General features: G+C 44.1%; 1 protein-coding gene across 1 annotated transcript in view; it reads left to right on the plus strand.

The window, feature by feature from the left end:
* The window catches only part of LOC102427293 (arginine-glutamic acid dipeptide repeats protein), a 215,182-nt gene that overhangs the window by 156,404 nt on the left and 44,071 nt on the right, over nt 1-14,707 (plus strand). The window contains 1 exon segment of the mRNA XM_014447016.1: nt 967-1,047. Within this exon segment, the coding sequence (XP_014302502.1) occupies nt 967-1,047 (81 nt within the window).

Here is a 14,707-nt window from a genome sequence, read left to right on the forward strand (position 1 = left end):
GGCCAGCGGTGGGCCGAGCTGCGCGGCGGCGGTCACACACGAGCCACCCCCTGCCACCTCCCTGCGCTTGTGGAGCCGGAGCCCGTGACAGGCGCGGCCTCTCGCTGCCCCGGACCCTGAGTGCGCTCGGCGCCAGCCCAGCGGACCTGTGGCTGCCCCGCGCCCCGCGCCCCCGGACCTGGACGTGCCGTGGGGGGTAGGTAGGGCTGGGGGGTAGGCAGGGCTTCCGACCCGCTCCGAGCCCCGCCCCGAGGTGGGGGCCGGGGGAGCCGGGAGCTGCCCCCACTGGGCAGGGAGGGGCTGCCTGGGAGGAATGGGACAAAGTGAAAGTCTCGGGACTGCTAAGGAAATGGGCGGAGGGGGGGTGAGGGGCTCGGGAAGAAGGAAGGGGTGCTGGTGGGGCTTATTTGATGCCCTGGAGCGGCTTTTCGTGGCGGAGGTGGCGGGGCAGGCCAGCTGATGTTCAGGCCCCGGTGGGCTTCTGATATCGGCCCCTTCCTAGTGAATTCCTCGGATTAAGGAAAGGGCTTTTCACCCTCCGGCGTGTCCTAGAGAAAATTCTCCAGGTTTGGTTCTGTTCCCTCCCTTCTGCTCGACACTCTGGGAAGCCTCGTTCTCAGGTGGAGAGCAGTTGTGCTGCTTTATTGAAACGCGGAACACATTTGTTGTTTATATCTTCGTGGACCAGGGTGCAGACTGCGGGCACAGGGCACAGATTGCTTCCGCGCCGCAGGCACGACGTTCTTTCCCTAAACCTGTGTGGGATGCGGGCTGGGGGTTCCGATGGAGGCTGGGACGGGCCTGTCCTGGTGGGGGGCCAGGTCTGCTGCTGAAACACCCATAGCCGGTCAGTATTCCCTGGCCAAGACTTTTTGTTATGCTGCTGATTGCCGAGATCTTTGCTTTGCTGACATCCTGTTTTGTTTTCGGTTTTTACATCCCATTTGTTGTTTCTTTCTATCACAGAAACGCTTCGTTAAGGGGCTCAGGCAGTACGGCAAGAACTTCTTCAGAATCAGAAAGGAGCTGCTTCCCAATAAGGAAACAGTGAGTACAATTGGACTTTATGTAACTTGATTTTTTCCTCTTCGCTCCTGCTGCTTCTCCTCCACACTTGATCTTATGAAATGGTTTCCTTTAACCCTGCGCTGTGCTCAGACTCAGGCTGGCCTCTAGCATCCTATTCTTCTTCCTTCCTTGGCGGTTAGTTTTAGATCATGATTCTAGATTAAAGTGACGGCGTGTGCCTATCTCCCGAAGAAAGTGACTCCTGCTGTAAGAACAGAAAGGTCCTGGGCACAGGGTTAAGGGAGGAGGGAAGGGCCAGGGTGTTGGGGAGTTAACGTGTAATTTTAAATACAGCGGCTGAAATAGGAAATATCATTTATCACTAGTTTGGATTTCGTTGATTGGTTTGAAGCTCATATACTTTGAATTCTAGTGGGACTTTTTCTGTATTTAAGGTTGCTATGTTTTGAAGAGTAGTTTTAACTCTAATTTTCTAGCCCTAAAAGTTTGCACTTTTCTTTTGAGAGATGCATAAGAATTGTATAAATTGCTAAATGAGGCTTTTAAAAATTCCTGTGATATTTCACAAAGCTGAGAGTCAGATCTGATGAGTACTCTTACTAAACGTGGGTAGGAGGGTTTGCTGAGAACATTTCAGAGTGAAGTTATACGAAGAAAATATTAGCAAGGGATTCTGTTTCATTTATCTGTAATTTCCTACAGGTACTCTGGCAAGGTCAAGGAATAGGGGAGGCTGGGGGTGCAGTAGAACTTGGACATGTGCCCTGATGTCCAGTGTCATGGCTGAAGTGCACTTTTAGACTCGGGGATGGGGTGAATATTTAGACATTTTCTCCAGGAGTGGAAGGGGAGATGGACGAAGAATATTCATTGTAAAAGTAGGTAGGTTGCTATGTTTGGTTTGGTTTTTTGGTTTTCTAGTTGGGTTTTGTGTATTGATTTCTTCTTTTGATTATTTTCCTTTTTGTTTTTAATGAACGTTTCTGGACACTTTCTGGACAGTACCTTAAGAGCAGCGATAACATAATAGGGGAAGCAGGTTCTGAGATTTCAAGTATAACCTCCTATAAATCGGTGGTTTGCATCATCAGTCATAACTAGATTAAACTTTTAATATTTATTATACAGCTAAAAATGCTGAGAGATGGGTCATGAGAATGGTAACAATAGAGAAAAATGTTCACAGACATAAAAATTAAATATGTAATAATCCATAAAGCCAACTTATTTTTTTATCTTTCCAGAACAAATTGGAAAGAGGTATTTAATGTAGAACAGTGAAAGAAAGTTTTCTGAGGATTTCAGTTATTTGAAGTTTGATAACTATTTTTAAAAACTAAAATGCCTTTACCTGAGTGTAGGAGTTTTGATTTGGCCAAGTTGGGGTGAAATTGAGAAAGATCATTGAGTAGCTTTGACTTGATGTGATGGGCTAGATCATAACCTCTCAACTCAAGTCTTACCTATCCCTGCGTGCTGCTAAAACTTGCAAACCATGAAGAATGTGATACAAGATATGGCTCGACAATTACTTTATCCTTCTGTTTTAAAAAATAAATTTATAATAGCAAGATTAAGCACTAAATTTAAAATCTGTCTAGCATTTGGAAATGCTAATTTTATCTAGTTTTAACTCTTGAGTAGGATGCCTTGGTAACCTAGATTAAACCTAAATCTTTGATTCTGTTTTTCTTCTTGCTCTTGGCTCCTCCTCCTCCTCCTCCTCCTCCTTTTTAAAATATATTTTTATTGATTTCAGAGAGGAAGGGAGGGGGAGAGAGAGAGAGAAACATCAATGAAAGAGAATCATGATCGGCTACCTCCTGTACTCCCCACACTGGAGATCGAGCCTGCAGCGTGGTTATGTGCCCTGACTGGTAATCGAATTGTAACCTCCCGGTTTATAGGTCAATGCTCAACCACTGAGTCACGCCAGCCGTCTGTTCCTTATTCTTACTGATGATGTCAAACTCAATAAGTAGTGTTTTCTCACTACACCAGCTCTTCAAGCTGGTTGCCTGTGTTTCTCTAGCACATCTTTCCTGGGACCCTTCCCCATCACTTCTCTGCCATCTCAGTTTCCTGGTCATGTGGCTCCTCTCTCTACTTCTCTGGCACCCAGAAGTCTTCCTGTTTTAGCCTCTTCAGGGCATGGCCATCAGAGCTAATGGGAGAGTTGCTTGCTTCACCGGAAGATTTATTATGGCTGACATTGGCTAACTGTTCCTGGTGTCCAGTTGCCTTTGCATAGAATTGGAGGAGTTTGTTAGTAGAGTAAATCTGTAAGTATTCTAATCAGCTGGGAGAGGCACTCATATTTTCCTTAGTTATCAGCATAGGCATGCTAATCATTCACAACTCATGGGGAGGGGAGGGCAAAGGTTCTTTTTCATTTTTGCTGTGGAAGATGAAATATGCAGACACCAGTGTTTTTGGTTGAAAACTTCCTCAGTAGAAATCTTCATATGGTTATACCTCTTTTATAGCAAATCCTTAGCTACTTTACCAAAATTATTAACTCATTTCTTTGCTATTCTCAACTGACTTGAAACTTCAGAAGGGTGTCAGCATCCAAAGAGCACGCTTGATTGGGCCTGGACCTGGGTCAGCAGACCTGTGCTCTATTTTGGTTTCACCAGTAACTGTAGTACGTGATGATCTCTTTTGACTGTGCAGTCTGCTTTGAGCTGTATTGGGAAGTTCAGGGCAAATCCTGACAAGGACTGGGAAGTTATTTTTCCTAAAATGGTGTTTCTTTGCATGAGAATTTTATAGGTGCTCCATACAATCTTTATAAAATGTCCACACACTTTGGGCTATCCCTGTGCCTGAGAGCAAATGATGGCTCTCGCCTCCTTTGCCACTAACCTGCTCTGGGGCCTTACACAGATTATTCAGTCTCTCTGTCCTTTAATGTCTGTATCTGTAAAATGGGCTGATTCTTCTACTCTTAAGAATAGTTGTGAGCCCTAGCCAGTTTGGCTTAGTGGATAGAGCGTCTGCGGACTGAAGGGTTCCGGGTTTGATTCCGGTCAAGGGCACATGCCCAGGTTGTAAGCTCGATCCACAGTATGGGTGTTGCAGGAGGCAACCAATCAATATTTCTCTCTCATCATTGATGTTTCTCTCTCTCTCCCTCTTCCTTTCTCTCTGAAATCATTTAAAAAATATTTTAAGTTCTGACCGGTTTGGCTCAGTGGATAGAGCGTTGGCCTGCAGACTCAAGGGTCCCAGGTTCGATTCCGGTCAAGGGCATGTACCTTGGTTGCGGGCACATCCCCAGTGGGGAGTGTGCAGGAGGCAGCTGGTCGGTGTTTCTCTCTCATCGATGTTTCTAACTCTCTTTCCCTCTCCCTTCTCTCTGTAAAAAAATCAATAAAATATATTTAAAAAATATTTAAATTTTTTTAAAAAAAAGAATAGTTTTGAGAATTTAAATGAGATACTATCGATAGAGTGCCTAAAAACACTTGAAAATGATTGGTCTTCCCATCTACCCCAATACTACACAGAGTAGCTAAATGCCATGAAAGTACATAATTATTTTCTGCTTATAAACAAATTGAATCTGTGTAAAAACAAAGTACCTGTTTTTTATTAGTCTCACTTGCCGAAAATTATTTTAGTTGAAAAACTGGGAAGGGGTGGAGGGCAGTGCCTACTTTAAGGGATGTATTTTGTCTTGAAGCTTTGTTGAGGAGACTTCCATTCTTACCAGTTCTTCAGTGAGTTGTGCAGACAAAGGTTCCTGGTGGGTATGGACATAAACAGCTTTCCTAGGTCTTTTGGTCTGGTGTTTATTACACAGGCACTCCATCTGGCTGTTCTCCGAATACTACTGCCCATTGAAGTGGGCATAGTGGTTATGATTGTGGAAAACCACTGTTTATAGAGGTTTAGTTGAGTGGGTATTACATGTTAACCTCATGATACCCAGGAGAATATCCGCAAGTCAAATATTTTAGTATCATGGTTGTACAGATATCCTGAGGTTTATTATCATTCTCTGTAACGTTTTGTCTCCCTCAATAATTAGGAGTAAATAGAGTAAAGAACCTTTGCTGAGTGTATCAGATTCTGCTTGGCTGTGCACTTCTCTCTCAAGACACTATTGGGCCTAAACCACATGAAGTCTTGGGTCTGAGTACATTTGTGTAAACCTCAGTACGTGTCCCCTCGCTGAGATTCTGAGAGGATGACGGAACCAGGCCCCTTGGGTTCTGCTTTAAGGACTTAAGGTGCTCTTAGGATTGATGAGTTACCCTAAGGTAATGCCTGAAAAAATGAGAGACCAGATAGAGTTGAATCTTAATTACCAGGAGGGGAAACCATGTTATGAGTAATACAAAATCATGGGTGTTCCAAAACAGTCTTTTGTTTGATTTTTATACAGACTGCAGTTTTCTTCAAAATTATGAGATGATTACTCAGGTGACAGTGACATTTATCTTTTGTGCTGAACACATGTTTGTGTTGTTTGAACCAAAGACTTTCAGTATCTGACACCTGGATGATTGTCCCTTGAATCCTGGCTGGACTTTGTGTGTGGCTCTCTCTATCTGCTGTTGCTCAGACAAATTTAGCCAGCATTGGATCATACACAGGGAGCACTTACTCAGTGACCTGTCTCAGATGCAGCTAATATTAGTGAGAAGACAATTTGATCTGCTCTGAGTCGGTAGAGAGAAGAAATGCCCCCAAAGTTGTAATTAGCCTGTGGAGGAAGGAGGTGAAAAGGCGCCCATCCTTAACTGCCTTTCTCATCTCTGTAGTTGTCTTTTTGAGAAACTAGTCCAGTAGAAATTGAGCTCATGTTATTTGTAAACCCAGTTGCTGGTACATTAATATTTACTGTACTAGAGATTCATTTTGCCCCATTTCCCATTGTTAGAGCTAAACATTCCATGTAGTTCAGTTTTTAGAAACGTGTACTTACTGAGCACTGTAATGGGTAGAGTGTCTCTAAAGAGAAGCCAGATGCCCTGCAGGGAAGAGGAAATCTTTGCATGTGCTCAGGGTCCTCCTTGGCGGGGGTGGAGGTTCAGGCCCTTCAGTGTGCACAGAGGCCTGAGGGCTTCTAGTGTTTGACCTGAACTTCGAAGGAAGGATACATTTTTTTTGACAGGCCGAGGTTGGGAGGGAGGGTGGAGGAAAAGTGACTTTCCAGCTGTAGGAAATATCATGAGCAAAGGCATGGAGACAGGAAATTGCAAAACATGCCCAGCGAGTGCGCTAGTGTGGCTGGAGGGGAGGCTGCATCCAGCGATGCAGTAGGACTTAGGCCAGAATTCGGGCTTGCCGGTGACTTTGGGGAACCTTGCACTCTCTCCAGAGAGTGCGTTTGGAGATCCCCCACCTTGAAGGCTTTAAAGAGAAAAAAAAGTGAGAGCATCCAAGCTGAGGTGTGAAACCTTGTTCTTGTAATAATTGAGTCTTGTAGTAAGACCGAAAACGGGAGCTGACAGTGACTTAGGAAAATGGAAGTCTGTCTTTATCTTGATTTTCTCTATCGAAAATGTGTCACTGTTTTTAATGGGACCAAGAGCCCAATGAACAGGTGAGCTGTTTTGATGTTTAGTAGTTGTTTTTTAACTTTGGGTGATAGGATGAAAAGTATTAGAGATTTAAAATTTTAATTTGAGAAATATCATGAAAATCAACACCTTTCTCAGCCACATTTCTGGGAGTGAGTTCTGTTAAATATGTACATAACTATTGAATATTAATTGTTCATTTCTTTGGACAGAATATCTTTTGCATAGAGCCTATTCTCCCAGCAAAGAATGACTACTATTTGGAAAGGGCTTTAGGACTGAGTAATCGAGATTCTGTTAATCTTAAGAGGTTAAAAATTACTCTAGCATTCAATTTGAACGTTCAGCATGAAGTTTTCTCTAACCTCAGATTATAACCTTAGATAAACAGTTTTCTAGCCTCATTAATGCTTAATCTAATGTTACATAACAGAGTATGGACTTACTGCCTAGGTTGATATTAATGAGGACAAATGTGTTATAACTACATAACGATACTTTAGGAAAATCTCCAGTTTAAAATGAGAGACCTCTACTGAAAATGCTGTGTGTCCTCACCGCTCGCAGCGTGACCCTTAGACCAGGATCATCACATCACCTGGCCCTTGTGACAGTCAGACTCCCAGGCTCCGGTCCGCGCCTGTTGAACAGCGCTGCTAGGAAGCACTGTATTTACATTAAAGAAGACTTGCAGAACCCGAAGCCTGTGTGCCACATTCATTCTTGGAATAATATTGTTTTTATTCTGTAAAAGTTGTAAATTGTTTCACTATGAGGACTTGATTTTGTTTTTCATATTATTACAAAATTTTTCCAACATACAGAGAAGTATCTGGGCCTATTTTCATTTTCAATGATAGACTTCCGTAATATAGCTTCCCACTTCCCAGTCTTCCCTAGAAACTCAATTGTAACTCCTGTCATATTTCATATAAAAACTGTTATCCTCCTCTTTAAGTTGTGACATAGTCATTGTTTGTGAGTCAGGCTAGGCTACACCTTGTTTGTTTCTCATAGAAACCTTCTTATTTGAAAGAATGACTTCTTACTAATCTGAAGTTTACATACTTAATACTACAGTTGTTTCTTTTACTGGGACACCTTAAATATGAATAAGAAATATAAGTGCTTTGAGGTTGGCAAGATTGGGTAAAAGGGTAGACATTTAAGTGCCATACCTTTTCTCTTAATTACTTGTCCTCAGGTAGATACAGAGAGAGTTGGAATTTTCCATGCGAGGCGGAAGTGATCAATAAAAACAGGCGCTGCATTTGGGGGGCAAGTACTGTGTGTGATCCTATCGTTATTCCCATGTAGGGGTTTGAATCTCTTCACTCTGATGGACTAAACTGTATGGATGTTTGGGCGGTGGTCCAGTTTTGACGGGTCATCTAAGAGAGATTGGCTGCTTCCTTGTGTAAGTGAAGCAGTTAAGAAATTTGCATGTAAGAAACTTTTGGTGTTGATATGGGGCGGGGGGGGGGGGGGAAGGAGGTCTTAAAAATTAAGTGACTTTTTAAAACCAGGGCCCGTGTATATTTGCTGCTCTCAGTGTTAACGTCTTAGGTGTCTTTGGCCTTACCTGCATATTAGAGCAGGTGGGGAAGGCACGGGAGTGCTTCAGTGTACACTGGGTAGTGCTTGTAGAATCTGCACTTAGAAAACTGCCTTGGACTTTTAAAGTATTGCTGGGCACAGTGCTGCTTATAAGGATCAGTTTTATTTATTTGCTGTTGGTATTTGCTAACCCAGGTTTCTTATGATCCAGCTGGTTCTTGGTTACCTGGGGACTTTTAGATGGAGGCATTTATGACTTTTAAGCCAAAATAGACGCACCCATTTTATTAGCTAGTAAAACAAATGAATGGTTTGAATTGGTCTTTAAAAAGACTTAAACGTTGTGATTACTCTGGTTTTAGTCATTGAGTTTATCTATTTGGAGCTCATATTTTATATCGCTAATAGATTTTTTTTAACCTTACTAGATCTGTGAACCCATCCTAACTTTGAAAATTCAGTTTGCTGAAGTTTAAAAAAAAAAATACATCTAGTCTGTTAAAAGCTGACATTAAAAATAAGTTTCAAAATGTATCTGAAATCATAATCCTTGTATAATTGGTTCATTTTCATTTTAAGTGATGCCCTTGAGTAACACTTAGAAAATAGAGTAGAAATTAATTGCATTGTTTTAAGAAAAACATTCACCTCAGTCTTGTTCACAGCTTACCGGTGGTAGAAAAATCATGCCCCCTCCACCCCACCCATAAATTTTTTTTCTCGTATGTAATTTGAAAACCATGACTTGTATTATAAAAATAGGAAATGCAAGCAGGAGGAACCTTGCTTGAGACGCCAGAATTCCATTAGCTAAGTTTTCTTCTTGAGATGTTGAATTTTGAAATTGTTTTCATATTAATGGCCTTTGTTCTTTTTTTTTTTTTTTTTTTTACTATGGAAATATGGTTCTTTCTTCTGTTCAAATGTCTTACATCCTCTAAATTGTGGCATCAGTAATGCCAGGATTTGGCCTTTGAGCATCTAAACCAGTGGTTCTCAATCTTCTGGCTCTTTAAATACAGTTCCTCATGTTGTGACCCCAACCATAAAATTATTTTCGTTGTACTTCGTAACTGTAATTTTGCTACTGTTATGAATCGTAATGTAAATATCTGATATGCAGGATGGTCTTAGGCGACCCCTGTGAAAGGGTCGTTTGACTGCCAAAGGGGTCGCGACCCACAGGTTGAGAACCGCTGATCTAAACCGTCCTCACAGTTGGCATAATTGGGAATGTTTTGAGAACTGTGTGGGGGAACCTTTGGTACCAAAGGCACTCTCTGTGGGGAGTCTGAGGTGCTTGAGAGCAGGCTTACCCTCCTGGAGCTCACAGTCTAAGTGTGGAGAGGCCGGTGGGGCTTGAGTTCTTCCCTGGAAGGTGCCTGAGTCTCAGTCAGTGAAACTGCAGAGCCCAGTTACACAGGTCCTGCCTGGGCTGCACTTCTGAGAGCCACCTGAGTCCGTTCCTGCATGGACCGGGCCACTGCACAAACAGCCCCGCTCCTCTCTCCACAGACCTGTATTTTGTTCTGTCCATTAAAATTTAATATTTTTTTTATTTTAGTCTTGAACTTTAGACTCTACTCCTTTCCCCTCCCCCCATGCATTTTCTTTCTTACACACACATGCATGTATGTCTTTATATAGAATATAAGACATTCTGGGCAGGAACCACATTTTAATATTTCTTTATGTCACCTTTAGTGCCTTCCAACAGGCCCTTAATATCCATTAAAAATGAAATTGTATGTATTCACACATGTGTAAATGAGGGATAAAAATACATGATAACCATCCTATATAATAAAAGGCTAATATGCAAATAGACCAAACGGTGGAACAAATGAACAACCAGTCGCTGTGCACTGACCACAAGGGGGCGTGTGTGGAACATGGCAGGCGTTGACCACGGTGGGATAGTGGAGCAGGTGAGTGGGGGCGCCAGACCAAGGCAGGGCGCCAGTCATTGTCATCGGGGCTAGCCCTGGTGGTTACTGAAAATGCTTTGCTCCCGCGCGTCACGGTCCTGCTGGCACTCACACCTGCTGCCGATGCCGACCCCACTCGCACCCACTGCCGGTGCCTGGCGCTGGTCCCAATCACTCAGCACCATCAGCGGGTGTGAGCAGTGGCTGCCGGCCCTGATCGCCCCTGAGGGCTTCTCCACCTCCCCCTTCTCCTGACAGGTGATTGGGGCAGCAGCCACTGCGCGCACCCGCTGATGGCACCAGCCCTGCTCACACCCGCTGCTGGCGCCGGCCCCAATCACTCCGTGCCATCAGTGGGTGCGAGTGGGGCCAGTGCCATCAGTGCATGGGAGCGGTGGCGGCGGGAGCAGGGCTACAGCAGACAGGGGACCAGGGCCGCAGCGGGAGGGGCGGAGTGGGGGCGCTCAGAGGATGGGCCGAGACCCGCCCCTGTGCCTACCTCAGCCTCATGATCCACAGTTCCTTTCAAGGTGCACGAATTCGTGCCCTGGGCCCCTAGTAGATATATACAATCCTAAAAGAGTAAAGCTTCTCTGTGTTTTCAAGGAAACGTTTTCCTCACCTTTTGCTCTTTGTGTTGGTTTCACGATCTTCTTTGGTGCTGCTTTAAAGACCAGTTGAAACCTGGGCACCCCAGGCTGTAGACTGTTTAGTGGGCAGAAAATCCTTGTTAACTCTCATGTCCCAAGATAGTGAGACTAGGATCTGGGGTTCACTGTGCCACCTTGGACTTTCCTGTTCTGTTGACCATGGGCAGTAAGTCACCTCTACTGTTTGCACAGTAATTCTGTTTTCTAGATTATTTATAAGATTGAAGCCCATTGTTTATTTTTCTCAGCAGTTTTATTGAGCAAGTCAAGAATAAAATATTGTTTTAAGCAGTAGAGTAAGCCATTAGCCAATTGCAGCTTGGCTTCAAACTGGTCACTAGTGAGTGTGTGTGTGTGTGTGTGTGTGTGTGCGTGCGCGCGCGCGGGAGGTGAGAGCCAAGCGAGGTGGAGGAGGTTCACTGTTGCCAGATTCTGCAGCTTTTCAAGGTTCCTGTGACTGTTTATGGATTTTTTTCCCTTTTAGTCAGTTAGTGAGTCACCATCATATGCCATTTTATTATCTTAAAACAGTCTGGAATTTTTATCCTGTGTCTTTTGCTTATGAGTGAAACACCCCTGAGGATGTTCTGAACAATATTAAGTTGAAATTTTTTCTGCAATGCTTTGGTTATGTATTTTCAGCTGCAGCCATTATATCTTTGTTCCCAGGTACAAGGGTTGGATTTTCCTTTACTTTGGCAAGAAATGGTGACTTTTGTGTGTTTTATTATTGTAGAGGCTGGAGCAGCAAAGGCCCAGCACCTTTGGGATTTGGTGATTCTTAATTCGAACACACACCTCCTCAGGTCTGAACTTGGTTCTCCTTCCCACAGATGCTCTGTTTTGGAATCAGGTTAGAGATCTGTGGCCTTGAGTTGTTAAGACAGGTGTTTTAAGTTTTGGAGGAAGAATTTGGAATTTGTGGAACAATTACATTCTAAAGGAAACAGGCCCAGTGAAACTGTATACCTGGCCAACTTCAGCGGAGCAAGTGAACTGGGCAAACTCTAGACATTCTAGAAAATGTGGGATTTAAAAAAAAGAAAAACAAAACTTTCTTTTGTTAATCCTCATTGGAGGACATTTTTCCCATTGATTTTGAGAAAGAGAGAGAGAGAAAGGAGAGAGAAGAGAGAGAGACATCGATTGGTTGCCACCCTCACTTCCCCAGACTGGGGCCTGGTATTGAACCCGAGACCCTTCAGTGCTCAGGCTAACACTCTAACCAGTAAGCCACACAAGTCAGGGCAAAACTTTGTTTTTTTAATCCTCACCCAAGGATATGTTTTCAGAGAAAGGAAGGGCAGGGGAGAAACATCAATGTGAGAAACATTGATCGGTTGCCTCTCGCATGCACCCTGACCCGGGATCGAACCTGCAATCTGGGTATGTGCCCTGACCAGAATCAAACCCACAACCTTTTGGTGTACGGGACAGTGTTCCATCCTGCTGTGCATTAAAAAAAAACTTTTAAAATAAATTTCAAAATTTGCTCTGTTCTGTGGACTCAATTTATTTATCAAAATTTGAAGCCCTGCCCAAGGTGGCTCAGTTGGTTGGAGTGTACATCAAAAGGTTGTGGGTTCAATTCCCGGTCAAGGCACATACCCAGGTTGTGGGTTCATTCCTCAGGCATGCCCCCTCCCAGGGATCGAGCCAGAAACCCAGGTATGTACCCTGACCGGGAATCAAACCAGCAACCTTTCAGAGCATGGGATGATGCCCAACCAACTGAACTACACCAGCCGGGGCAGAAGCCCTTACTTCTTCTGACCATGTAAGCCTTTTAGGTGAGGTGACTCCGGAGAAAAGTCTGTGTGCTTCTCTGTACCATATTGTGTCTACCAGATGATTCGGCAGAATGATATAGTTAAAGGATATAATGTTTCTTATATAGTCATTTTGTATGTAAATTAAAATGTGCAAATTTACCAAGCGGGTAGGTACATGTACCCATTTGGCCAGTGTATTTGTCTTAGACTCATACTAATGCAATGCATATTCTTTTCTTCTGCATTTTTTTCTATTCTAATTACTAATTTCCCAAATGCTGAGTGCCTTACTAGGTATGTCTTATATGTGTTATAAATTTTTTTCTAGAAATCAGTGACTTAGAGGGTTTAGCCAGTGTAAATGTAAAATGTTAGAGGGTTTAGCCAGTGTAAAATCCTGACATGTTATTTCTAATAGTCAGCAAGTACTTACCGAGTTCATTGAGTCTGATGAGAAGATTAGAGATGTGGTCCTGCTCCCTGGGGACCTCCGACTGGTTACCACATGTGAGTTGGCATGAACCCAAGTGCTAAAATAAACTGTGTGGTGTGGACATTAAGTGATAATGGGAGTTGAAGATGCTGGAGATGAGGGCTGAGGGAATTGTGTGCATCCTGGAAGTGGTGTGGTTAGGCCTGGAAGCCATCTGAAGGATAGGTGTTTGAAAATGTAAAAACTTGCTTGAAATACCTTGCCCAAAAGAGTCCTTGAAGTATCCTTGTTGTCTATTCAGGAAAATCCCAGTACCTGAATCCCTCTTCTCAACTGGCTGCCCTACTGCTCCTGAGAACCTGAACTCATTAAATATGACTCTGCTGGTTTTGGACAGTTGCCTTGTGTGAAATGTTCTCTTTTTATTAAGTTGGAATCTGAGTCACTTCACCTCCCATACATTGTCCTGGTCATGTCCCTGATGACAGAAAATTATTGCCAGGACCCTCGTGGAGGCTCTGAAGATGGGGCAGAGTAGTTGGCACGTCCTCACCTGGGCTCCTGGCTGCAGGCTGCCCAAGCATGCTTCCAGGGAGCTCCTTTGGGCCCTTGTCTCAGCAGTGCCAGGCAGCAGGAGCTCTGTCCCTGCCCTCTCCACCCAGCAGGCAGGCACACTTCCTAGTGTAACAGAAAGTTGCATTGTAGGTTTTGTTTATTCTATTGAGTTTAACACGTATTAAAGTTAGCGTTTTTAACCTACCTCTCATTTCCTACAATGAAAAAGTATTAGTATTAGGATCTAGTAACAGGCGATACCTGATAGAGCAGTGCATACTTAGACTAATCAGTTAGGCCTTTTTTTTCTTTTTTGTTAAAATATATTTTACTGATTTTCCACAGAGAGGAAGGGAGAGGGATAGAAACATTGATGAGAGAGAATCAGCTGCCTCCTACACACCCCCCATTGGGGATGTGCCTGCAACCAAGGCACATGCCCCTGACCAGAATCGAACCTGGGACCCTTCAGTCCGAAGGCCGACGCTCCATCCACTGAGCCAAACTGGTCAGGGCCAGTTAGGCCAATTTAACACGTGGCGTGGACCTGAGCAAAGATGGTTTCCAGCGACAAACCACAGCACAATCATGCCTGGAACAGCAGGTTCTTTCCTGTGGGCTAGCCCCTCCGCCATAGCCCTATCCCAGACCCCAGAGCCGGATAATCTTGGCACTGTGTCAGTCCCTCAACCCATTCCCCACGTTTGGTAAACTGTGGCTGAAGACTAAGATGGCACTCATGTAGCAGACTTATGCCTTCTTCTGTTTTGCTGCTTTTGTCTCAACCCCTTCCCCCCCAAACAAAAAGTCTAGAAATGGGCTGTTCACAGACTAAACTGGGAGCCCTGGATTTTAAGGTGAAATCATTGCTCTGGTGCTTGCTGTCAGTTTTCCAAGTGGGTTTTTTGCCTTCCACGTAGCCTTTTTCCTCCTGAGACCCCTCCCGCTTCTTTCCAAGTCCCCCGCCACTGGGCTTCAGAGTAATTGTGTCCAGACCCAAGTGCGGGTAGTTCTGCTTTCCTCCCTGCTGCCTCACCTGGTGTTGCAACAAACAAATCCTCCCTGAGTGGGTAGTCTGGCATTTCATTCTGGATTTGACCACTGACAGTGGCTGTTTAGTGTTGCTGGATACATACAGGCAAGGTCAGAAGGTCTGTGACCGCTGCTGGGCCATGGCCTTGGACGAACACAAATCCTTAGCTTTGGGGTTGACCACTTCCTGTTCTCAGATGCTGTGCTCCCTCTGCTG

The sequence above is a fragment of the Myotis lucifugus genome, unplaced genomic scaffold (assembly GCF_000147115.1).
Source record: "Myotis lucifugus unplaced genomic scaffold, Myoluc2.0 scaffold_603, whole genome shotgun sequence".
Classification (NCBI taxonomy): domain Eukaryota; kingdom Metazoa; phylum Chordata; class Mammalia; order Chiroptera; family Vespertilionidae; genus Myotis; species Myotis lucifugus.